The sequence below is a fragment of the Carassius carassius genome, chromosome 9 (genome assembly GCF_963082965.1).
Source record: "Carassius carassius chromosome 9, fCarCar2.1, whole genome shotgun sequence".
Taxonomy (NCBI): Eukaryota; Metazoa; Chordata; class Actinopteri; order Cypriniformes; family Cyprinidae; genus Carassius; species Carassius carassius.
In genome coordinates, this window is record NC_081763.1 from 30,119,022 (window position 1) to 30,145,521 (window position 26,500).

General features: G+C 38.4%; 2 protein-coding genes across 20 annotated transcripts in view; both read left to right on the top strand.

Moving 5' to 3' along the window:
- Positions 1 to 26,500, top strand: part of epor (erythropoietin receptor) — a 175,080-nt gene that overhangs the window by 128,396 nt on the left and 20,184 nt on the right. The gene's annotated exons all lie outside the window — the stretch shown is intronic.
- The window catches only part of LOC132149557 (nuclear factor 1 X-type-like), a 177,000-nt gene that overhangs the window by 78,088 nt on the left and 72,412 nt on the right, over positions 1 to 26,500 (top strand). For 13 of the 19 annotated variants that reach the window (XM_059558894.1, XM_059558904.1, XM_059558895.1 and 10 more), the window contains one exon: positions 4,404 to 4,935. In XM_059558894.1, the coding sequence (XP_059414877.1) occupies positions 4,404 to 4,935 (532 nt within the window). Of the gene's footprint in view, positions 1 to 64; positions 229 to 2,869; positions 3,176 to 3,198; positions 3,450 to 4,403; positions 4,936 to 7,431; positions 7,725 to 26,500 lie in introns of those variants that run through there. The other 6 variants (XM_059558909.1, XM_059558910.1, XM_059558906.1 and 3 more) reach the window with 6 other exon arrangements.

A 26,500-nucleotide genomic window follows, 5' to 3' on the forward strand; every position in this document is an offset into this window, starting at 1 on the left:
TAGGAACAGGCGAAAGGGAAAAAATAACAGAGCGATTATTTTTAATTGAGCTGGCAGAAATCTTGCGCTCCTCGTAGTTTGTGGTCAGAACGACGCACGTGACGCGCAGGTGTGACGCGCCGCTGATGTTACCTGCGCAAAACGCTGCTTTGCTAACTGTTAACCGACCGTATCTCAGGGTTTCTCTGACCTCTCTGAGGAGCAGTGAGACTCGTGCTGGGGTTTTAGGTGAGAAACCAGGCCGTGCTTTGTGGGGTTTTGATGACAAGACGGCCACAGGACTGGGTTGATGAAAGGCGATGTTTTGCTACGTTATGAACATTTGTAAAAACATATATCCCTTCAATTGGCTTATTAGCTACGTTTGTAATGGAATAGTGTCGTTTTATAAGTTTAAAAAGCTTACAACAACAACGAACAGTTAGTTCTTCCGCCGAGTAATATAGTTCATTAGCCTAATAACCGTAGGGTATTGACGGTTGCCAACAACCTGGCGAATTAATATAGCCGCAACTGTCAGTTTCATACTGAATATTTGGGCCCGAGCCTTTGTTTTCATATATTTCACGGCGCTTCGTAAAATTGAAGACAATAATAGAGATGTTTGTGTGTCCGTAGAGTCCAGTTTTTTTTCTTTCGTAATGTTTTTGTCATGAATATCAAGCAGGGGTGCGTTGCGGTCGTAGTGAAGATTTTTTTTAGGCTGGATCTGTTTGTCTTATAACAGTTGAATATTTAAAATATCTACATTTTTTTATACTATTTAAATAATTGTAATATTTTATCTTTTAATTAATTAAAATATTACTTTGCAAAGTAGGCTACTAATATGTCTTTTGTAAAATTTCTTAAAAATTTTTTTATTTTTTATTGTGGCCTATTTTCTGTTCTATAGAATAAGGGAGTTGTGCTTCAGGCAAGTGAATTTTCAAACGCAAATGTTGATCAGAAGCTAATTATCTCATGCTCGCACTGGTAGCACTAGAGGAAGCCATTAAGGGCTGTGTTTCAAACAGAGAAGGGATTGTTTGAAATAAAGGTGCTATTGAAACAAACGCATTCATAAACAAATTCTGCTCTCCTCTGGCTGTGTGCTTCAATTAGCATCTTATTAGAGACTTCAAGCAGGTGTTGGTTTCGACACATAGGCTCCCATGTAAAGGAGGAAGTATAATGAAGAGTTTTACTGAGATGGGAGAGTGTTATCAACATGCATCCGTCCAATGAGGTCTTCTTGGTCTCTCATTTAAGAGATATTTGCATATGTTTGTCCAGCTAATCCAGCATTTCAAATACATTTTTTGGGAAGAACAGCATCCAAGCAGTTATTCATTGATTTTTTTTTTTTGGAAAACGTCAACAAGAATTGATCAACAGCTCTGTCTACAGTACGTCTCGTTTAGTCTCAGGGTTTCAGATCTGAATATCTCTAGTAATCTCTGCTCTGCTTTATGCTGTAAGCAGCTGTTGTTTTTATATTCTTTTTGATCGCAAGATTAAAGTATTCCCAAAACTCAGATAGTTAATTATGATTGCATGTAAAAAAAATAATAATAATAAAAGCACTGTTTACACTCACAGTCAAGGAAACCATGACATTTGAAAAGCATTTAAAAGCATTCATTGGCAAAATTCTGACGCATATTATAATTTGTGCAATTAAACTTCATAAAACTTTCCAAATTTGACAAAACAGTGCTTTTATTTTTGCTTGAAGTGATCTTATATGCTCATTAGTGCTTGACCATTTTTTTATTTCTAAAATCAGCTGATGGCAGATTTTGGAGCTGGCACTACTTCTGTAATAAATTATTATTGTTCATATATATATATATTTTTTTTTTTTGCAGGAACATCGTTCCGAACAACTTTTCGAAGTTTTGTGAACAACTTCAGATCAATCTCACATCCTTTGGCCTGCTGCATTCGGCCTGAGCTCCTCGTTTTCTCAGACAGACACAGCATATGTTTGTTTTAAATTGGAGATGCACATGGGGAGCGAGGGGTGTGCGGTCGCTTTCCTCTTTGTCTTAGCCTCTAAATCCACGAGCAGCTGCCGGCTGCAGGGTCTGCTGGGAGTTTCGGAGAGAGCTGTGTGCTTTCTCCCATCGCCCTGTGCCAAGGTGGCATTACACAAGCGGCAATGGTGACCCAGACTTAAGAACACGGTTGCCATGACTAGCTTAATGGGATGGTGAACTTTGGCTCAGTGGTGGATCGGAACTTGTCAAACTGGCAAATTGTGCACCACCGGACTGGACTGTGTGCTCTCGCTCGCTCTCTCTGGTTCTGCCTCCAGCCCCCCTCCTCTCTTTCCCCTCCCTTTCAGCTCTTCAAGCTAACGTATTGGCTGAGCTACAGGCATCTTGTTGCCAAATAGGTGGGCCCTACTCGTGTTGGCAAAGACTCAGGCAATGGTTAAGGAAAGAACGTGGAGAGGACGAGAGAGAGAGCGAGCTCAAGAGAGAGAGAGAGTTGGAGAGAAAAGGAGTAAAAAAAGCAGCAGCACTTGGGTTTGCCAGCGGTCCTGCGAGCTTGTCCAACATTGATTCGGTTCTCTTTTTTTTCTTCCTGACCGTATTCTGTGCTTTGCATTAGCCAGCTCCCCCCACCCGCCCCCCTTCGTCGCAGGAGTGTGCATGCATGTGCGCGCGTGTGCCTGCATTATGTGTGTGAGTTTTTGGCTGAATCCAAAGATCTAAGAAAACTCTTTGCGCTTTGCCAAGGATTTATTTATTTATTTATTTTCGCTTGCATTGTTTAGATTTTTAGTATTATTATTATTATTTGGAAGGCGAAAGCATTTATTTTGAGTGCTGCTGCTTTTCTGTCTTTTTTTTTTCTTCTTTTTTTTTTAATTGGATACCCCCCTTCATTTAATTTTTTTAGGAGCAATTATGTTTTTTTTTTTATAACCGATTTTACCTGGAAACGCATAAGAAAATTCCTGTTCTTTAATTTTAATTTTTTGAAAACTTCTTTCTGCTGGCAATTGAAGCATCTCCAGTCTTCTTTCCTTTTTACCCAAGCTTCTTTTTTGGTCGGCAATTCTTCATCTTTGCCAAGCCAGCAGTTGTTGTTTCGGCGTGAGTGGCAAAGAACTGGTGCGGGTGGATTTCTCCCCCCCCCACCCATCCTGAACGGTGTGCCAAATTTATGATGAGAGTGCAAAATGGTAACTACCAGCCTTTCTCTCTTTCTGCTCCTGTCTACAGTGTGTGCTTTTCACGGTGATATCTGACTTCTCGATTGTTGAAATGTGAACATGCCTGGATTTCTGCACAACAGCAGCCCGCAGAGAGGATTTGATGGCAGGTCTTGAAGGGACGCAGTTTAACCGCGGTCTTGTTGTGGCGAGAGTTGGCGGAGAGGGTCTGGGGCACGGCGGCCCTGGCACTGGGGCACCGTGGTGCGGTTTAGGCTTTGTCACTGAGCGTTGTGTGGTGAAGGTATTATTGGAGAGCTGAATGAGTCTTCCGTTGCCGTGGGAATCGCCAAGCTTTTCTTGGCCTGACTTGAGCTAAAGAAGCTGCTTTCTGTGAATTGCAGAATCCCGGAATTCCTGCACAGCCACTGAGATGTTTAAAAACTGTCTGAAAGAGAGCCTCGTTTAGCTTTCAATTTGCGTTTACATTAATTTACAAAGTCTTTGTATTTATGTAGAATAATTGTGTCTGAACTTAAGGGGATTTTTCTTTACGTATGCTAATATTGCAAAAAATATTTCATTTGAAAATAATTATTGATCACATTCTTATATTTGCTTTCAGTTTACATTCTATTCAGTCTTAATATTCAGTGTTTTATTTATATATTTTTATGTTTGCTCAGCACCGAAAGAAAAGTCAAAATTAGATGTTAAAAGCAGAAAATTAAAATTCATAACAATCAAATGGCTTTAATGGAATGTGATACCAAATTAAATAGAATGTAAGAAGATAAAATGTTAAGTCTGTATTATTTTAATTGAAAATAATTCATATTTTTTTTCAGGCTTGATTTCTATACTGCTAAAAATAATTTTCTTAATTTGTGTTTTTAGTTGTTTTCTAGTAAAAATACCTTTAAAACAAGATAAACGTACTTGGAACTAAATATTTTTAAGACATTGTAAGACTTGTTTCCAGAGAAAATCCCAAATCTGTTTATTTTGCCTTGCGTTTACCTGATTGGCAAAAATATTTATTCATTGAAACTTATTATTCGTAAAACCTAAAATGTATTCAAATGGACCTAATTTACCATTCCTTTTGCTATTATAGATATTTAATGCTTAATTGTGCAGATATGTAAATTCAGATGCATTCAATGCATTCTTTTCCAAAGCTCTCAAACATTTCTCTTTAAGTTCCACAAAAGTTTCTGAAATTATCTCTAAAATTGCTCCTTTTTTTTACCACCAGGATGAATTTCATCCCTTCATCGAGGCTTTGCTGCCACACGTCCGTGCGTTCTCCTACACCTGGTTCAACCTCCAGGCCCGCAAGCGCAAGTACTTCAAGAAGCACGAGAAGCGCATGACAAAGGACGAGGAGCGCGCCGTCAAAGACGAACTCCTGGGCGAGAAGCCCGAGATCAAGCAGAAGTGGGCGTCCCGTCTGCTCGCCAAGCTCCGCAAAGACATCCGGCCGGAGTTCCGTGAGGACTTCGTGCTCACCATCACGGGGAAGAAGCCGCCGTGCTGCGTGCTGTCCAACCCCGACCAGAAGGGCAAGATCCGCCGCATCGACTGCCTGAGGCAAGCGGACAAGGTCTGGCGCCTGGACCTGGTGATGGTTATCCTGTTCAAGGGAAGTCCTCTGGAGAGCACAGACGGAGAGAGGCTGATCAAGTCACCGCAGTGCTCCAACCACGGCCTCTGCGTGCAGCCGCACCACATCGGAGTGTCCGTGAAAGAACTGGACCTGTATCTGGCCTACTTTGTCCACACGCCAGGTGAGTCACACACACACACAGACACACAGAAATACACCGTAGTGTAACCCGGTTCAGGAAGCACTGTTTGATTCAGTTCCGGGCTGGATTCCAAACATGTACTTAAATGCAAATATATGCAAATACAGGCTTTGTTCTGTTTATTTCTTTGTTATTATTTGTGTGATTGTGATGGAACTTGAAAGAAGTGTGTGTGGAATAGTGAAATTTACGTGTGTGTGTGTGTGTGTGTGAGAACTGGTTTACAGGTTATGTTTGCTGTAGTGTGTGTAGCATAATGCAACCATGCCTTTGATAGTTATGTGTACGTATGTGTGTAAATGTCAGTTTGTGTATTGTGGCAGTGACAGCTGGCCTGCTCCCAGCTGGTGTGAAGGCCAGACACACACACACACACACACACACACACAGGTTGGTTAGTTAAACTACTGCCTACAACACACTCCTAAAATCTCAACGATCACATTCTCATAGACAGAACATTTACTTTCGATCTGCAGTCTTAATTCATGTATTTTATTTATTTAGTTTTAAGTTTTGCTCAGCATTGAAAGAAATGTCAAAATTAGATTTTAAAAATCAGAATGTTCACGCTCAAATTCTAAACAATCAAATGAATTTCATGGAGCTTTATGATAAATATAGACTAAAATGTAAAAATATTTAGTTTTATAAAGCATTAAGAAAACAATTATAATATAATTCATATTAAATGTAAAGGTTTTTATTCCAGGATTTTAGAATGAATATATGAATAATTATATATAATTATAACAGATATTATTTCTAAACACTTAAAATAACATTTTCTTCAACTACTACAACAATATAAATAATAAACTATTATTAATAATATCTTGTTAATTTAATCTGTATTATATTTAAAATATGTAAGTATTTTAATTTATTCACTATGTATTCTGATGGTAATGTTAGGATTGGTGAGTGTGGTTTTGTTGCATGTATTTATTTGTCAGATGCGCTGTAATGATGGTTACTATATTGGCGGCAGTTTTTGGCAGAACACAGAAAGAGACACTCACAAACAGCGCAATATTATATTTGCAGCTATTTACAGGCAGCTCAGTTATTTAGCTATTATCTGTGCACTCAGAGTATGTGAACAGGCAACATTTGATGGCGGTTTTTCGCCTTTGTTGTGACAGAGCCATAATTCTGTTTGTTGGCAGGGCCTCCGAAAGAGATTTTGTTGCCCATGCCGAGTTTCCCTTTCTCTCCGTGTGGAGCTCAGCGTCAGTTAGCCGGTTCACCGTGCCGTTCTTTTCCTGTTTAACGGTATGCCAGGACTCAGATTATCTCCTGTCGACCCGGCCGAATCTCCAGTCTTAATCCGGACGCTATAAACGTGGCCCGATGGCTCATTGTTCTGGCCACATACACTTTACCAAATTGAGATAATATTACTGCAACGTTTGCTCATGTCCCGTAAACCCTGTGACAGACCCTGTTTTTTGCGAAGATTATTCTCAGAGCAAACATTTGCACTTATTTTCTGACTGCAGTTTTAAACGACTAGCGCCTGCCAAAAACGAGGCCTGGTTTAGATCACTTCTGCTTTCGCTGTCTCTTAAAATCAGCGTTTACATTTTGGCTCTAGCATTTGAACAACTACATGTACTGTGATATTATGTGGTGCAGATCAGGAGGCACGATTTGTGTATAATTTACTCTCCTGGTCCTGTTTCACCGGTTGTTTAAGATGCATGTCACATCGCCGCTGGGAGCGATTAATGATGTTAAACTCCGCCGGTAAAACACTCAGGAGCACGATGCCGTAATTACGCTCGTCTTCTTGCTGTACGCCGGCTGTATTAATGATGATGATTAATGGGAGTTTTTGACCAGCACCTTGGATCGACCATCTCGCGCCGCTCCAGAAAAAAAGTTGTTATTTTTCTTCTGCGTTTGTCAAAATGATAGATGCTTTCTCCAGGTTCAGTCATCTCTGGAGCTCGCCACGTCATGCGGCATCCATTATCACACAGTCATGATAAAAACATGTGCCTGCTCTCATCTCTACTCGAGCTGTGTCCAGCTCAGACAGCCGACAAAACGCCAGCCGCGGTGCCAAGTTCTGTAGTCAGGCGATGACTATACAGCTCTGTGTTGTAAAGGAGAGAGAGAGGGATAGACGCTGAAAAGAGGGGAACTAATGGTGGCCTTTTCCTTTCAGAAAAGGAAATGGATGTGTATAGTTAAATGACAATAGACTCTTAAAGTGCGGTCAAGCATTAAATCGCTTGTTTCACAGCGAATCATCTATTCAGGATGGTTTCCACAGCTTTCAGAGGTGTTAGAGATATCAGAGAGGTGTTGCGATTTCTAGCGGGAGTGTAATAATAAAGACGGATTTTGTGGGTGTTGCGAAATTAACTTTTATAGTCAGTATTTTCTGCATGATTTTTTTAGCAGAGCATTTGTGTTATTTCAGAAGTGAAATGCAATGACAAATGCATTAAGGTTGTTTGCCGTCAGGCCTTTGGACAGCAGCGTTCCTTCTTGGCTGGGAATCGAGGTGTTGTGGGCCGCTAACAGAGGCTCGTAACCAGACGGACAGCAGACAGTCACCCGCACTGACCGCTGACACACCGCTTCACGTGGTCACCTTCACATTTGATTTGATTTGGAGCTGGATGTACTTTGACTCTCTTTCAGCAATGTGAAGGTGTTGCTGGGATCACACTCAGGAAGCTGGTTTCCCTGTCTTTATTGTGTTTGTGTGAGAGAGTTTGTTTAATTACAGGTGCTGGAAAAATATTAGTCTGTTTGGATCCAGCTTTGACTTTTTTTGCTGTTTTTAAAAATATGCCATACATTTTTATTTGTATTTTTTATTTTATTTTAAATACATTTGTTAATAACATTATTTTTAATTTTGTAAAATAAATGAAAATTTCATGAAATTAGAATTTAAATACTTTTTTTCCAATAAATATATTCATAATGTCTTAAAATCAAAATTGTACAAAATGCATATTTCATTCGTTTTAGTATTTTTTTTTTCTTTTAAATAAGTGTATTCATAAATTAAATTGTGTAGGTATTAATATCTTTCATTTAACAGCACATTTCTGATTGCAAATTGCTGTTTGAATTTATTAAAATACAGAAATGTTTAAATGTGTATATATATAAGCAGTATATTTATAATATGGTAATTTTAACTTCTATATAAAATATATAATATAGCTATGTTTTGCTTTAATATGTGACGATAAAATATACAAATAATAGTTTCCCTAAAGATATTTACTTTAATTTAGCAGCTATGATATGCATTGTATAAAAAACACACATCATATCAGATAACATATATTTATTAATTTGAAGCAAAAAAGATGGAAAATGCATGATAAATGCAGGAGAAGCGTGTGTTTGAAAAGCTCTGTTTTAGTTGTTTTTCCTCTAATATTTAAACACTCATGTAGCACACTCGTCAGCAGGAGAGAAAGTCAAAAACGGCAGAATTCAGAAGATAACAATAGCTGAGAAGGAAATGGTGCAGCTGAAATGGAAAAACAGGAGAAATGTTGGAGCAGAAGGATTGACTTTGGCTGAGCTCTGCTTTCTTTACAGCGTTTGGATGGAACAAGGCAAATAAAACTTAGAGGTAAAACCGAAATGCTCCATTTCGGGATGCATAAACACATAAGCAAACAGAAATCATGTTAACCAGAGATATTAATATTCTCTGGCAGTTTAAAGAGATTCTATCAACAATAACCACACCAAATGAATCCTCCTTCTCCTCCGCCTCCTGATCAACTATTAATTATTAGTAATGTTATTATTTGCATTGTTGCATTTGTTAAAACAGAGAATAGAACAGCGGGCAGAGAATAAGGAGGGTGTAAAATGCCAAAATGGAAACAAAAGGCGGTCTGCGAAGGGAACTTCGACTGGTGTGTGTGTTTGGCACTGCTGCACGGATCTCAGCTTTTCAAATCACGCCACACGCTTTGCCAACATCCCTCTCTTTCCCAGCCTCTCCTGCCATTTAACCCGCTTTTTCATGCCCTATCCTCTGCTTTCCAAACACATCCTCCCTATATTGCCATCTCAACACCTCCGGCATGGTGCTGACGGGAAAAACAAGCCTTTACCTCACACACAATTCCGAAATATACCAATGTCGCAGGAAGACGCATTTTCAGGGTGCATTTTTTTAGAGCAATTTTTGCTTTTAATGATTGAGAAATTGTGAATGATCCCATACGCTGAGAAAGCCACGTTCCAAATCAAAATGGAGAGTTTGGCAGCGCTGGCTTTGGCTGCCGGGCTTCTGTCTGAGATGTTAAGACGTGAAAAAAATACGTGGCCGATAGATCATCCAGCTAATCGTGTTTAAGTACATATATTTTTACACAAAATCACCCTTTAGGTGTCTGACCCGAATGGTCAAACTGTCGCCAGCGCAATTTAAGTTAGAAAATTATCCGTTTTAACTTCTAAAGTGTGTCAGGAGACCTGGCCTAAGCTGCATTAGCACATGACACTTTTGACAACCAGGCTTTAACAGATGAGAGTTACAGAGTTTGACACAAGCCCTCACTGGAATGTGTGTTTTTTTGTGTATTTGTGCTGTGACGTTATTTTTATATGGGTGTGTATGGTGCACTTTGAGTGACACCCCGGACAGGCTAATAGCGGCAGTCAGACCGAGCGAATAATGATTGGAAAATGAGGGCTATTATTGAACTAGAGTAAACAGCACAGGACTCTGCTGAAAAGAGCTCATTCACCACAGCGCTGGAGTGCAGCGGCTTTCTTCTCCTCAGGGGTCCTCCTGCCGCTCTCAGAATCCGCCTTTTGTTCAGCACAGAGAGAGAGAGGGGATGAAGCCCGCGCCAGTCTAACGAGACCTTCGCTTTGTCGTGTCGATGAGGCCGTTTCATCACTGCAACAGTAGACACACACGGACTGCCCTTGTAGACATTTAGCCTGGCGCACTGACAATGAAAAGCACTTTTTGGTACTACTGTGTTTTTTTTTTTTCAACACATGCAGGACATTTATCAGCTGCTGATTTGGAGAAATGTACCATGGTCCCCTAAATGGTACCGTGGTAGAAACTGGTACCATAGTAGTTTTTGTACTGCTTACTTTTTAGCACTGCTGCTTTTTTACTTTAACAAAAATTTAGCGTCTTTTTTTTTTTACAAAAAAAAATACCTGCTGGTTTATACTTATTATTTGCTAACAAAAAAATACTGTGGAACTACATGCATTTTGACATAATAGAATGGAGATATTAGTATCAGTGGTACCATGTCTGTTATATATTTACAGAGATTTTTACCAACATGTTTTATTATGGTACTGTTATAATACAGTAAATTTATGACCTGCTAATTTGTATTGCTCTTACAAAAATTATATTAATAAAATGACTATGAAATTACAAAATTTTTAGTGTGGTAAACAAATTTATGGACGTTTGAGTAACTTCTCACACTGCTTTAGGGCTCTTTGGTGCATTATGTGAATGCTGATGTATGGATATTTGCTTGAAGCAGCGTGTGAGCAGGTTTCTGTGGAAGCACATGCTTTTGTGTGTGTGTGTGTGTAAATGCACGTGAGCGATAGAAAAAACAGGGCAGGGATGTGGAGTGTAAACTAGGTGCTAATGCCTCCTTTTGCCTGTTTTGTCAGTGCAAACCTTCTAATTAATGGGAATGGAATAAATAAATTAAGCAGCTATGTCTCTCCACAGCTGAGCAGCGAGAGAGAGCGACAAAAGGGAGAGAGTGGCTGTGAATCTCTCTTCCTGTTCCACTTATGTTATGTCCTATTAGCCCGGGCTTTGATGCAAAGGCTTTTGTCAACACACACAAATAAGCAGCTTTATTCTGTTGGATTGATTAGGTATTCATGTAACTAATAAAATCATTTTCCTCCAGATTTGGATTCATTGTGCATGTAATTAACTTTGCAGAGAGCGCACTAAAATATATGCAGCTAATGCTGGTTAGTGGTGTTTGCTAAGTCAGGCATTACTCATGCTGTTACTAAGAAGTTAAAAGAATAGTTCACCCAAAAATGAAAATTTGTTGAAAATCTTCTCACCCTAAGATTTAAAGTTTGTTTCTTCGTCAGAGCAGATTTGGAGAAATGTAGCATTACATCACTTGCTCACCAATGGATCTTCTGCAGTGAATGGGTGCCGTCAGAATGAGAGTCCAAACAGTTGATAAAACATCACAATAATCCACACCAGTCCATCAATTAACATCTTATGAAGTAAAAAGAAACGTCTTTGTAATAAACAAATCCATCATTAAGATATTTTTAACTTCATATTCTTGCTTCTGGCTAAAATACCTCAGTCCTCAATCCATAATATTGCTTTCTCCAGTAAAAACATCTTGTCTGAATCAGGAGAGAAATATGTACAGATCAAGCACCATTTACAAAAAGTCCAAAATGTTTCTAAACAAATGTGTGTGGATTTTGATGTGAGAGGGCGACAGGAGATGGACTTTTTTCCCCCCACTGGAACAAGCATTATGGATTATGTACTCATATTTTGTACAGTAGTGACCGTTTAAAATTAAAACACCTTTATGATGGATTTGCTTTTTACAAACATGCAGCTTTTCACTTCACAAGACATTAATTGATGGACTGGAGTGGTGTGGATTACTGTGATGTTTTTATCAGCTGTTTAGACTCTCATTCTGACGGCACCCATTCACTGCAGAGGATCCATTGGTGAGCAAGTGATGTGATGCATCTTGGATACATTTGTGGAATGTTTCTGTTGGGAAAACCTCTGTGCTGTCCCATAATCCCTTGCTCCATCCACAACCTGTACAGACCCTGTTTTGTCTGATAGGCCTTTCTTGCCGTTCCAGTCTTTGCTTCTCTCTCACACAGAGGACGGCCAGTGCAGGTGCAGTGATTAGAGCAGATTTATTATAGTATCTTGCTCTCATTTAGTCTAATTTTATAGAGCCGCTTTAATTACAGTGCAGTCCTGAACCTCTGAACCTTACCTGCTCTGATGAGAATGCCCCATTCACTCCCTCTCTGTCTTTCCCCGTCTCTCGGGAGGAGATTTGAAATACATCATAAAGTACATTAAAGGGATTATTCACCCAAATCATTTACTCGCTACATATTATTTTTCTTTCTCCCGTGAAATACAAAATGAGAAGTTGGGCAGAATGTTCAGGTTGCTCTTTTCTGTACTGTTAAAAGTGGATTGTGATTTATACTTATAAGCTTAAAAAAAAAAAACATTATTGTAATAATGACTTTGCTTTTGGAATTGCTAAACTTTTACACTGTTTCAATTTATTTAATGTCGTCTTAGTAAATTGTACTTTTTTCTGACTAATGTGGCATCCAGTTTAGACTACAAAATGACATTTTAGTTGTCAGTTTGTTTTAGCAGGACAGTTGTTCTTGGGATCGCAAGAATTAATACAAATTCAACCATTCACCACATTATTTGTGGCAGTTGCACATTTGTCTTATTTCATTTAATAATAATAATAAATAATAATAAAAAAAAAAAAAACCTGAGGTGAAAATTACACAAAAATGTTTAGGTATTTTTCATGAATAGGGTTACTAATAACATAAAAAGTGCAACAAAAAGCAGTCTTTTTTACGTTATTGACTATGATTGGATTATTTATAACAATCATATTCTTTCTAGATTTTCCTCTTGAGCAGGGTTATTAGTGTTAACTAAAACCATAAAGAAAAACTTTTGTTACTTCAAATAAACTTTAACTGTAGTAAAATACAAAGTTATATAAAGTAAAACTTATATGAAGTAAAATATAAACTTGATAAATGTAAACTTATTTTATATGAAAAATGTAAATTAATAAATACTATATAGACATTTAAAAAATGATAAAAACAACACTTTTTTTTTTTTTGCTAAAATGAAAACTGAAAAAATATATATAAAAAAATCTATCTGAGCGTATTTGAGTGTTTCCTCCTGAGATTGTGGAGCAGCTACACATGTTCCCTTACAAACATGTTTCCTTTCATTTTATCATTCTGTTTTTCTCCCCTCATCTGTTTTTCTCTTCATTCAACATCATCCCCTGTGACTCCTTGAACCAGAGATACAAGAAATTGTGTTGGTGCCTGTGTGTGTGTCTGAATACTGTATGTGCACATGTGCATCAGAGTGTGAGACTAGGCTAAAACAAACGGCATCTGCAGATTTCATATATGGGGAAAACCATCACTGACCCCCCACACACACGTCCCAGAGCAGCTGATCCCACTTCACACCTGATGCTGGGGGTCTGTGTGCTCCCCGCTCTATTCCACAAACACAGATGGGACTCTGAACCCCTAGGACGGGCCTCAGACCGGGGGCTCTCCTGGTTGTCTGTCCAAGGCCGTCGGCTCTTATTGTGGGTGTGCAAGCGATTTTGACAAGCTGGTTCTAAATCCTTAGGTCTGTATGCTTATGTTACTGCTGCACATTGTGAGTGTTTAGAAGGTTTAAGGTCCCACATACAGGTTAAATTTCCAAGTTTAGAAGAGTTCATAAAATTTGAATAAATTATGCGACAGTTAGTTACTTTTCTTTAACTGGATTGGCCAAGCAGCATTCCAAGAGCGCCAGTGTGAATATAAAATAGTTTGTTGAGCACAATTCTTTTGCTTTATTTCTTGATGAATTTTCTTTTGGAACAGGACATATTGAAGAGCCTGACGTTATCATTTTTTTTGGCCAGATTATCAATCTTTCTGTCATTCTATTGTTGACCCATCCAATATCAAGAAGTCCATCCATCAATCCACCATTCAAAATCAGCACATCCATCATCCACCATCCAAAATCAGCATATCCATCCGTCCACCTATCCAAAATCAAGAAGTCCATCCACCATCCAAAATCAACACATCCATCCATCCACCTATCCAAAATCAACACATCCATCCATCCATCCATCCACCATCCAAAATCAGCACATCCATCCATCCACCCATCCAAAATCAGCAAATCCACCCATCAATCCACCTTTCCCTATTCATCCATCTTTCTTTGTTTTATGATTATATTTCTATTTTTCTCAGTTGTTCTGTCTGCTTTTACGGACTATAAACTTTACTTTTTCTGATAAAATCTGAATTGTAGAGTATTTTGATCAAAAATGCTGTTTGCATGATGTAAGGACTTGATTGGCCTTTAGAGCTCATCTAACTTTGAATTATTTGAGTTATTTAGTTCTGTCTATTGTTCTAAGTGTCATTCTATCTGTCTGTAAGATTTAACTCTATCCAATCCATCCCTTCATCCATCCATCCACTCAAGTCCAACTATCCATCCATCGACCCAAAACAGTGGCGGCTACTGGTCTGTCAGAGAGGGGAAGCTCTAATATTAAACTCTGTAAAACTGAAACAAGGAATGTGGTGTATAATTGTGTGAAATGTATGATGAAAATCAAGCAATTTTGCCAAGCAAATATCAAAGAAATAGGTTGCAGCAGTTTTTATTTCGACTGAACTTGAGGTGAACTGATGGGACTGAGCGCGAATAGCTTCAGTGATTCCTTATAGTACAGAATCGCTGTCAGTCAAAAGGAGATGCAGTCTTTCGACAGACCCTCCAATCATCACGCAGAAGCTCGGATTCCAGGCCAGCCCACTCCCCATTCACCCCCAGAGACGCTGAGCGTCCGTGGGCGGGACATAATCGCAGCGTTTATCCAATGACCGTCTAGTTTCGAAGCACTGAAAAAAACCGTTCAAAGCAGCCCCATTGAAGTCAGTGGACGCTGGGCTTCAATAGGGAAATGCACTGTGACGCTGCGGGAATAAAAGTGAAAGTGACGTGACATTCAGCCAAGTATGGTGACCCATACTCAGAATTTGTGCTCTGCATTTAACCCATCCGAAATGCACACACACAGAGCAGTGAACACACACACACACACTGTGAGCACACACCCGGAGCAGTGGGCAGCCATTTATGCTGCGGCACCCGGGGAGCAGTTGGGGGTTCGTTGCCTTGCTCAAGGGCACCTAAGTCGTGGTATTGAAGGTGGAGAGAGAACTGTACATGCACTCCCCCATCTACAATTCCTGCCGTCCCGAGACTCGAACTCACAACCTTTCGATTGGGAGTCCGACTCTCTAACCATTAGGCCACGACTTCCCATGTATGAGAAGGAAATCGAGTCAGCCGACCTGCTATATGTAACTGATTCTGAACGAACTCGTCTTTGAGATGAACGTTTTCTAACGCATTTTTAGTCAATAAAATGTTAATACAATACAATAGTACATATTTGACCCTTAATTTTGTGACATTATAAGGGAAGCCGAGCTTCCCTTGCAGTCTTAAAGAAATCGCCACTGACCCAAAATCAACCCATCCATCCACCCATCCAGAATCAACCAATCCACCCATCCAACATCATCACATCCACCCATCCAACATCATCACATCCATCCATCCAAAATCAGCACATCCATCCATTCAAAATCAACACATCCATCCATTCAAAATCAACAAATCCACCCATCCAACATCAACACATTCATCCATCCATCCATCCATCAAAAATCAACACATCTATCCATCCAAAATCAACAAATCAACCCATCCAAAATCAACAAATCCACCCATCCAACATCAACACATTCATCCATCCATCCATCCATCAAAAATCAACACATCCACCCATCCAATATCAACACTTTCATCCATCCATCCATCCAAAATCAACACATCCATCCATCCATCCATCCAAAATCAACACATCCATCCTTCCATTCACTATCCATAATCAACACATCCATCCACCCCTCCAAAATCAACATAACCATCCATTCATCCATCCACTTATCCAAAATCAACACATCCATCCATCCAACCACCATCCAAAATCAGCACATCCATCCATCCATCCATCCACCATCCAAAATCAACACATCCATCCGTCCACCCATCCAAAATCAGCAAATCCATCCATCCACCCATCCAAAATCAACACATCATCGGTCCACCCATCCAAAATCAAGAAGTCCATCCATCCACCATCCAAAATCAGCACATCCATTCATCCATCCACCATATAAAATCAGCACATCCATCCATCCACCATCCAAAATCAGCACATCCATCTGTCCACCTATCCAAAATCAAGAAGTCCATCCATCATACAAAATCAACACATCCATCCATCCACCTATCCAAAATCAACACATCCATCCATCCATCCACCTATCCAAAATCAACACATCCATCCATCCACCTATCCAAAATCAACACATCCATCCATCCACTATCCAAAATCAGCACATCCATCCATCCACCCACCCAGAATCAACCAATCCACCCATCCAACATCATCACATCCACCCATCCAACATCACATCCACCCATCCAAAATCAACACATCCATCCATCCATAATCAACAAATCCACCCATCCAAAATCAATACATCCATCCAACCAAAATCTACACATCCATCCACCATCCAAAATCAACAAATCCACCCATCCATCAATCCAAAATCAACACATTCATCAATCCATCCATCCAACATCAACAAATTCATCCATCCATCCATCCATCCATCCAAAATAAACACATTCATCCATCCATCCATCCAAAATCAACAATTCATCCATCCATCCATCCATCTAAAATCAACACATCCATCCACTTATCCAAAATCAACATAACCATCCATTCATCCATCCACTTATCCAAAATCAACACATCCATCCACCCACCATACAAAAACAACACATCCATCCATCCACCCACCATACAAAATCAACACATCCACCCATCCACCATACAAAATCAGCACATCCATCCATCCATCAACCCACCATCCAAAATCAACACATCCATCCATTCACCCATCCGAAATCAACACATCCATCCGTCCACCCATCCAAAATCAGCAAATCTATCCGTCCACCCATCCAATATCAAGAAGTCCATCCATCAATCCACCATTCAAAATCAGCACATCCATCATCCACCATCCAAAATCAGCATATCCATCCGTCCACCTATCCAAAATCAAGAAGTCCATCCACCATCCAAAATCAACACATCCATCCATCCACCTAGCCAAAATCAACACATCCATCCATCCATCCATCCACCATCCAAAATCAGCACATCCATCCATCCACCCATCCAAAATCAGCAAATCCACCCATCAATCCACCTTTCCCTATTCATCCATGTTTCTTTGTTCTCAGTTGTTCTGTCTGCTTTTACGGACTATAAACTTTACTTTTTCTGATAAAATCTGAATTGTAGAGTATTTTGATCAAAAATGCTGTTTGCATGATGTAAGGACTTGATTGGCCTTTAGAGCTCATCTAACTTTGAATTGGGGTGGAGGAGTTTTGTCTGATGATGTGTTGAAAGCGAAGTATGCAGCTGCTAGCGTCATGATTGAGTAATTTTATAGAAATGCTTCTCCAGAACTTTCTGTTTGCGCTTCTTTAGAATCAGATACTGAGAGATAAGATACACATCACCACTATGTATGGCTGGACAGTCTGTAGCTGTAAATAAACCAATGAAAACAATGACTCTTTTGGCAGCCTGGTGTGTTATTTTAGTGAAATGATCTGCACTTGTTTTAGCACACTCTGGGAATGTCAATGTTGAATAAATCATATATGATACTACAAAAGCCATTTTCATAGCAAGGCCTGTTCAGCATTAAATGTTAAACTGAATTAAACCTTGCAGAAGTTGTCAGCAAAGATTTAGGTTTTAAAGCGAGATGCTGTGTTTATTCTAAGAGCAGCTGAACATAAATGTGTACACACACACACACACACAGAGTATATCTCTTTCTGGCCCACTTTTGTGGTCAGATTTTAATCTGTGGTTTTGGCCCCAGGAAAGCCTAATGTTTGCTTCTCCTATGTTTCTTTAGTTACTGTCTTTCATCAAATGTGAGTTTCTATCTTTGACTGTGTAGAAAGTCTTTTAATGTACAGTACCAGAGAATTTCACTGTGCTGCTTCATCAGGAAGGTTGTTTCTAATGTGTTTTTAATAGAGATTCATGGTATTGGTTATCTGTTTAACATGAATACATGCAGTTCAGAACTTTGGGGTCAGTAAGTTTATTTATTAATTTTGAAAGATATTGCAAGAATGAATTAAATTGATCAAAAATTAATTTGAGGACATTTAGAAAGATTCCTATTTAAGATAGATGCTGTCTTTTTGAATAGGGTTTCTACAGAAATATTAAGCAGCACAATAGTTTCAACACCGATGATAATGTTTCGTGAGCAGCAGTTAATCTTATCAGAATGATTTCTGAAGGATCATGTGACTCTGAAGACTGGAGAAATGATGCTGAAAATTCAGCTTTGCGTCACAGAAATAAATTATATTTAAAAATATATTCAAATAGAAAACATAAAAATTTTATTAATAGAAATATTAATAGAAAATATTTAACTGTTTTTACTGTATTTTGACCAAATAAGTGCTACCTTGGTGAGTATAAGTGACTTCAAAAATATCAAGAAATCTTACCAACCCAAAACTTTTGGGTGCCTTTTGCATCATTACAAAATGATATCTTACACTTGTGAATGTTGTATCTTAATTGCAACATTTTATTTTCCAGTTGCAGTTTTTATTGTCAGGTGGAAACAGCCTTCCATAATTTGTTCCTTCTTGTGACAGTTGATCCATGTTTCATATCGCACATTGTCTAAATCATAAGGCAAAAAATCTACTGCATACACACGATTTATTAAGCTTTTATTGTGTTTAATGTAAATGTTTCTGGCTGATATTGACATCAAAACACTAAAAGCTACAGTAGAATGAAAAGTTGTGAATTTAGGCATCAGTCATGTGAATGTGGAGTTTTTATTGTGGTCTGAGTTCTCTGTTGTCCTAAAAACATCTGTGAAGGGCCTCTCACCGCTGCTGGCCTGTGATTATTTAGCGAAAGCAGCCACAGAATTTGCGTTTATATAAGCTGTGACATCATGGTTCAGTTTTTGATGCTGACTTGTGATAGGACACAGTTTAATGTTGCAGAAAGGTTCTCACAGTTACAGTTTGAGAAAATAAAGAAGCTTTTGTTCTCTTGCTCACTTCGTGGTTGACTTGCTTTCATTTTCGAGGGGGGAAAACCTCTAATTTGCCCACAGGTGACACACAAAACCAAAGTTACCCAAGCAAAGTCTGCGTCTCTGTGCTCCTTTGGGGTAATTTGATAGCCAAATGCAATGCAAACAGTCTCAAATTACGCATTTTTCCGGTTATCGAATCACTGTAACGGTTTTCGAACCTCATTTGCTCTCTCCTTCTCACATTTTACAGTACATTTCTCTCACTTTGCCTCTCTTTTTTTCTCACTCGTTCGCTCACGCTCTCTCTCTCTCCGCTCTTTTTCTGCTCTCTCTGAGGAGTTGTCCTGGTTAGACCTCCGCTGGAAACGCTCGGCAACACAGAGGCTCTTTGTGGTTGCGTTCTTTCATAAGGTGTTTGTGAGAAAGAGCAGGATTTCACTCCTGTGCTCTCCTTTCCATCCTGCTTTTTCCATTCTGTCTCTCTGTGGTTTGCTTAGTAAACAGTCATGTCCTACACATGCAGTTCATCATATCGAAACAAAGCTGCAGAATCTCACCACAACCAGATTAAACACACACCTTCACTTGAGATTCTTTCTCTTTAGGGCTTTTTCCCTGCTTGACTTGGCCCTCTCAACCCAGGCTTGATTTGAATGCTCTTACACACACACACACACACACACACACACACACACACACACACAGATGTGTATACATGGATATAGAAGTCAGCTGCAGTGGATGTGGCCGTGGCCATGGTGACATTTTTGAGGGAGACATCTGTTCGAGGATGTGATCCCTTTAGAAGTGTATCTACATGATCTTGCATACACATACATTAAAGGATAAGTACATTTTTTTCAAATTGTCATTTATTCATCCTCATGTCATTCCAAATTACTGACTTTCTTCTCTTAAAGGTCCCGTTCTTCGTGATCCCATGTTTTAAACTTTAGTTAGTGTGTAATGTTGTTGTTAGAGTATAAATAATATCTTTAAAATTCTAAAGCTCAAAGTTCAATGCCAAGTGAGATATTTTATTTAACAGAATTCGCCTACAACGAACGACCCGTTTGGACTACATCCCTCTAGTTCCTGCAGGAATGACGTCACTAAAACAGTTTTTTGACTAACCTCCGCCCACCTGAATTCACAAACAGGGGGGCGTGGTCTTGTTGCACTCTAACGGAGAAGAGGAAGAGCTGCGTTTGTGTTTGTCGCCATGTCTCGAAACGCTGTTATTTTCATCTCAGAGTCCAATCATCTTTGTTTGGCCTTCCCAGGGACGCTGTACTTGGAGATTAATGGTTACAATTTATGTTTAACTCGGTTCCCGTAAATTATAATCCACATGTAAAACTATGTGCAGCACATTTTGCTGAGGACAGCTTTCTCAATCTCAATCAGTTTAATGCCGGATTCACACAAAGATTATTCTTGAAAGATGGAGCAGTTCCCTCTTTGTCTGGAGAAGGAGTTGTTTATGGACCACAACCGGTAAGTGTATTTTATTATTTAAGTTGGTTATTTTACAAAGGGCAATGCTGTTTAGCTTTGTTAACTAGATGTTATGGCTGTGCAAAAAAATCGAATGCGATTTTCATGCGCATCTCGTCAGTAAAAATGCTCCTGTGATTAGAAGTACATCTCCAGCACATACCCCACTTTCTTCTCAAAACTAGTCCAATCACGTTTCCAGGAGGGCAGGGTGCACTAAGCTGCTGTCGAATCACAACACAGGAACCGCTGGCACAATCAGAACTCGTTACGTATTTTTGAACGAGGGACTTTATTAGAGCTGAAACAACGAATCGATTTAATCGATTAAAATAGTTGTCAACTAATTTAGTCATCGATTCGTTGCTAAATAACTTTTATTTGCCGTAAGCGGCTCATTTCGTGCATATATCAAATCTGCGGTGACCAAAGTGTGGCAGTAATGAGCCACCGGAGGTTTTACTCAGCCAGTACAACAGGAGAAGTAGCGAATAGCCAATAGCTGGCAAGAACTAAATAATCAGCTTCATCCTTTACCGTAACAACGTTAAAAGCTCAGCCAAGATGAAGGAACAGCTGATCATAGCTGTATATGGATTTCCATTTTGAAATAAATTTAGTAGCAGAGCTACTGCAAGCGATTTTTAGAGCTGCAAATCCATTTATCCTTTGCTGAAATTTCCGCGTCTTCAAGGAGAGAGCACGTCATGGTTGCTTAGCAAAGGCAGACGCCTCAGGGGCTCAACTGCACGAGCACTTTGGAAAGGAGGAGAAAGCGGTGCGCCTAGCGTTTTCCACGCGTTTTTAGGCGCGATATGTGAACGGCCACTAAGACTTTTATTTGTGCAGATGTTTAGTTGTAAAAGCTGATAACATTGCTTTTTAACAGTTAACATTTAAAGCTTTACAAACATGTTCTGTGATCAGTTTGTCGTTTACCAGTTCATAGTTCAGTCGTGCAGCCTAATTATGACTGAATGAGAGAGGTAAATGTTTAAAGATATTTGAAATGCACTTTTTTTTCTAAGTATTCACTCTTTTTCACACAGCAGGTTTTTTGTGTGTGTCCGATTTATTTTATTTTTTTCTGGACAACCTTCTGATGGATTTTACTTTAAATTCAGTTCCATTCAGGTTTCATGCCATTGGTACTTTATTCGAAGGATTGTTTACAATTTCACAGCATAAGCTATAAAGCTGTTTCCCAGTAAATAATAAAATACAACGCACTGCAATCTTATTCTGTTTTATCCTTATTCTTCGTGAAAATATGTTCTGAAAGATTCCTTAATAAGCTTTGTTCGGGATGTTAAACTACTTTAGGAGCTCTAAGGACTGCCATGATGAAAACTTTATTTGAAATCTCCTTGTGAAATTTGCTAGAGTATGAGTCAGTGTTTTGATTGCAGAAGAGTTCGACAAAGGATCACTAACACATAATAAAACAACTCCAGGTATATTTTTGATGAGGATATGACAATGCAAAATGGTTAAAATCTCTTAAAAATCTATGCTGAATGATAAAGACCCTTTATTAATAATTTACTTGGGGGGGGGGGGGGGGGTGGGAAAAACTAAAATATAAGTACATAAACCGATTAATCGAAAAATAATCGACAGATTAATCGATTATCAAAATAATCGTTAGTTGCAGCCTTAGACTTTATATAGAACAGGGAAGTCATCAGCCCGTTTTTATGACAGCGGTATACAGATAGGTGAATTGTGTGAAAAATACTATGTTTTTTTACACGCGAAACATGAACACATGTTATATTCCACACTGTAAACACAATCAATGCTTCAAAAAAGCGTGAAAAACGGGACCTTTAAATGTAAACGATTAAAAAAAGTTGCAGATTTATTTTTTATTTTTTTTTACCACATACAGTAAGGTTGTATGACACAAGTCAGTAAGGTTCAATGTTGTTTGTTGTTTTGGGCTCCATAGCTTTCATTATTCAAACAAAGACAGTCTTCAAGATATCATCTTTTGTGTTCTGCAGAAGAACAAGTAATTTGATGAATGATGTGAGGATGAGTAAATGATGACAAAGTTTTTATTTTAGGGTAAAGGATTGTTAACTTGTTAATTTTGTATACTGGGGGGGGGTGTTCATTGAGAAACAGTTGCTTCCCCTTATAATTGAGATACGATTATAGTTTTTATTCATATTTTTGTATCTTTTAAGTTTTAGTAATTTTGTTGTTTTTTTTATCAATTTTTGTAGTTATAAAGTCTATTTATGTCTTATTATTATGATTATTATTATTATTATTGTTATTATTAATAAAAAAAATCAGTTTTAGTGTGTTTTTTTAATATTTAATTTCAGTTTAATATTTTCAATATTTAATTTTTTTATATATACAATTTGCTCATGTTGTTGTTTTAGCACCCAATTATCTTTATTGAATTCAGGTGCAAACACTTTTGTGGATATGGCACAATCTATCATAGATGTGATAGATTTGTGCTAAAAAGACTGACAATACTCACTGCACAGTGCTATTTCAATGTATTTTGCGGATGTTTCTTGTGGATTGTGGATCATTAATGAACGGGAGTTTTGCTCTAAAATACCGTGTGTCTCACTGGTTTCACCCCAGAATGTTCATAAACATGTGATTTCAGATTTTTTCCAGTAAAATTAGATGTTGATGGTGTATTTGTGCATTTAGCCCAGAAAAAAAAATGTATTGCAGCGATTTTGCCGGTTTGTAGCTTAATAGACATTCTCAATAGAGTTCTCAATCAAATTCCATTTAAGTATCAACATTTGTCTCAAATTGAAGCAAATGAAGCCAAGGTTGCCGTTCAGTTAGTGTAGAGCTAGAAAACTTAAAGTTAATTTTAAACTAAACAGCTCAGAAAGAAGAGATGGGAAATATTCATATCGAGACTTCTTACTTTTGATTACATATTTTGGCACTGTATTAGATCTGTGCACAGTTTGAAATACTTTCTAGAAATCTGGGGGAGACAAATGTAACATTTTGAAAGATGTGAGAAATGTTCTGAGAAGTATTCTCCTGAAAGCCTCAGTTTGCTTTCCATTTAATTTTGATTCTGTCTAACAATTGAGCTATTAAAGAAATCTCATTCGTGATTTTTATTAACTATGAGTGCTTGCTATAATAGTTTCTACATGAGATTTCTTTCAGTGTTGAAGTGTCTGATAGCATAAACTTTCTTTTATGGTCAGTTTGATCTTGTTTTGGTGAAGCAGCTGTTTAAAGAGAATCTTTCTGATCAAGTTAGTTATATTATATTATATATAGATATATTTAAAGTGAGTGTTTATAAATAAGAAATTCCCAAACACAGTGAATATTTTTTTTCATAATAAAACAAAGATTATTTGAGTACAAGAAAATTCTATTTTAGGCTTTCGACTTGTAATTACTGTGAAATTTAGCAATTTCTGAGTGAAAATTGTTCCTACGCCATATTTTTTTCAGTGCATATTGCATCATGATAACCTGGTTTAATAGCCCTCTTGAGGTTTATTAACACAGTTCTGCAAAAACATGTTGCAGAAGTTTCCTGAACGCATGTGTCTCTCATTTTTTACACATCTAAACATACTTGCACATCTCTAAAGACATAAGACTTGCAGCTTTATGCACTTAACAAACAAACAGAAACACACACATGCATGTGGGCAGAAACACACACTTGTGCTCTTCCAGCCCTGTCATTAGTGCGCCTTTCATGTGGGCAAAGGGTGGTACAGAGGCTTTTACAAGCACTTTCACTGTCTTCCTTCAGTTCTCTCTCCCTCAATGTTGAATCGTAAGACTCTTAGTGACTTTATAGGAGTAAAACTGTTCTGCTGTCACACATGCATGTTGTCTTCTGAAGTGAAATGAGAGCGTGGCCTCAGGCTTTTGTTTTTCAGTGATGATGGTGGCCGACACAGGCCGTATTTGTGTTGAGATGATGTCATAGCCGCGTGACCCCATGCCCTACTGTGTTGTATATTTGGCCTTAAGCCTCTCACATAAATAAAGACGCCGTCGGACTCTGCAGTTAAGAGCTCAACATGGGAAAGTGCACGCTGCTGCCAGCCAATGTGTTTTCCTTTCCTGATTTACAGCCTCTCAATTGTGTTTATTAAACACAGAAATGTATTTCTGTTGCTGAACAACACTATAAAAACAGTAGAATGAATGTTGTTTTTTCAGAGAGGAATGATGGATAGATGGAGAAAGGTTCTAAATCGATTAATGGATAAAAAAAAAACATTAACCTATTAATTGCATGATGGCCTATGTAGAGTAATAACTTAAAAATAATTACTTAAAAAGGAACGGAATGTGAGGCGTCTTACCTGGGCTAAGAAGAAGAACTGGACTGCTGCCCAGAGGTCCAAAGTCCTCTTTTCAGATGAGAGCAAGTTTTGTATTTAATTTGGAAACCAAGGTCCTAGAGTCTGGAGGAAGGCGGAGAAGCTCATAGCACAAGGTGTTTGAAGTCCAGTGTTAAGTTTCCACAGTCTGTGATGATTTGGGATGCAATGTCATCTACTGGTGTTGGTCCACTGTGTTTTTTGAAAACCAAAGTCACTGCACCCGATTACCAAGACATCTTGGAGCACTTCATGCTTTCTTCTGCTGACCAGCATTTTGAAGATGCTGATTTCATTTTCCAGCAGGATTTGGCACCTGCCCACCGTGCCAAAAGCACCAAAAGTTGGTTAAATGACCATGGTGTTGGTGTGCTTGACTGGCCAGCAAACTCACCAGACCTGAACCCCAGAGAGAATCTATGGGCTATTGTCAAGAGGAAAATGAGAAACAAGAGACCAATCAATGCAGATGAGCTGAAGACCACTGTCAAAGAAACCTGGGCTTCCAGACCACCTCAGCAGAGCCACAAACTGATCACCTCCATGCCACGCCGAATTAAGTAATTAAGCAAAAGGAGCCCCTACCAAGTATTGAGTACATCTACAGTAAATTAACATGTTTTTTTATTGGTCTTATGAAGTATTCTAATTTGTTGAGATAGTGAATTACTTCAGTCTGTGTGCACTGAAATTATTTAATACACAAGTTTCACAATTTGAGTTGAATTACTGAATTAAATGAAGTTTTCCACAACATTCTAATTTATTGAGATGCACCTGTAATACATTCGTCCTCCACTGGTTTTTACATTTCTGTGTTTTATTTGTGAGTGATTGTTTCACTTGTTGAGCTTACAAATGATTTTCGTTTGTTAAACATTCTGTTTGGGGCTCCATTTGTAAGTTATTCACCTGTAAAGACCAACTGTTCTGATCAGATTTAGAAATAACACAGAATGAAATAAAACCATTATAATGCCACATTGAAAAAATGAAGCTGACAGTGCTTAAGGAATTAATAGTATGAAATATTTGAATGAACAATTAACAAACACTGATCTGGACACACCTAATGTAAACAAATGTGTCAAGATAGATACATAGAGAGATGTGTTGATGGATTATGTGATGATTTAGATGGATGTCAGCTGAGGGTGTGACTGTGTGTGCTAGTTCACATGAGGACACAGGGCAGGTAAATCCAGTTTTGTGTTCTCAGCCCTTGGGCCCTGAATGTTCTCTGCAGGATCGGCCCTGTCTCACCTCTTCACCCTCCTCCTCCTCCTCCTCCTCCATCTTCGTCTGCTCAGGAAAGCTGAGAGAGTTCTTGCTTGCATTTATATTTTTTCTTTCTTTCAGTCTTTTCTTTTTGTATTAAAAAAAAACAATTACTTTTAAGTATATATATGTTTTGCATAGAAAAATAATATAACTTAATTGCACAAATGGCTATTTTGAGTAATTTAATTAAAAAGGAACTACATAACTATAACTGCTTCAGTAAATTTTTCTTCCGTTTTCTTTTTTCTTTTTTTTTCTTGACCCGACAATAACTATAAATACAATTCTAAGTAGATACAGTAAATATTTTAAATGGATAAAAAATAACATTTTAGAGTAATTTACTTAAA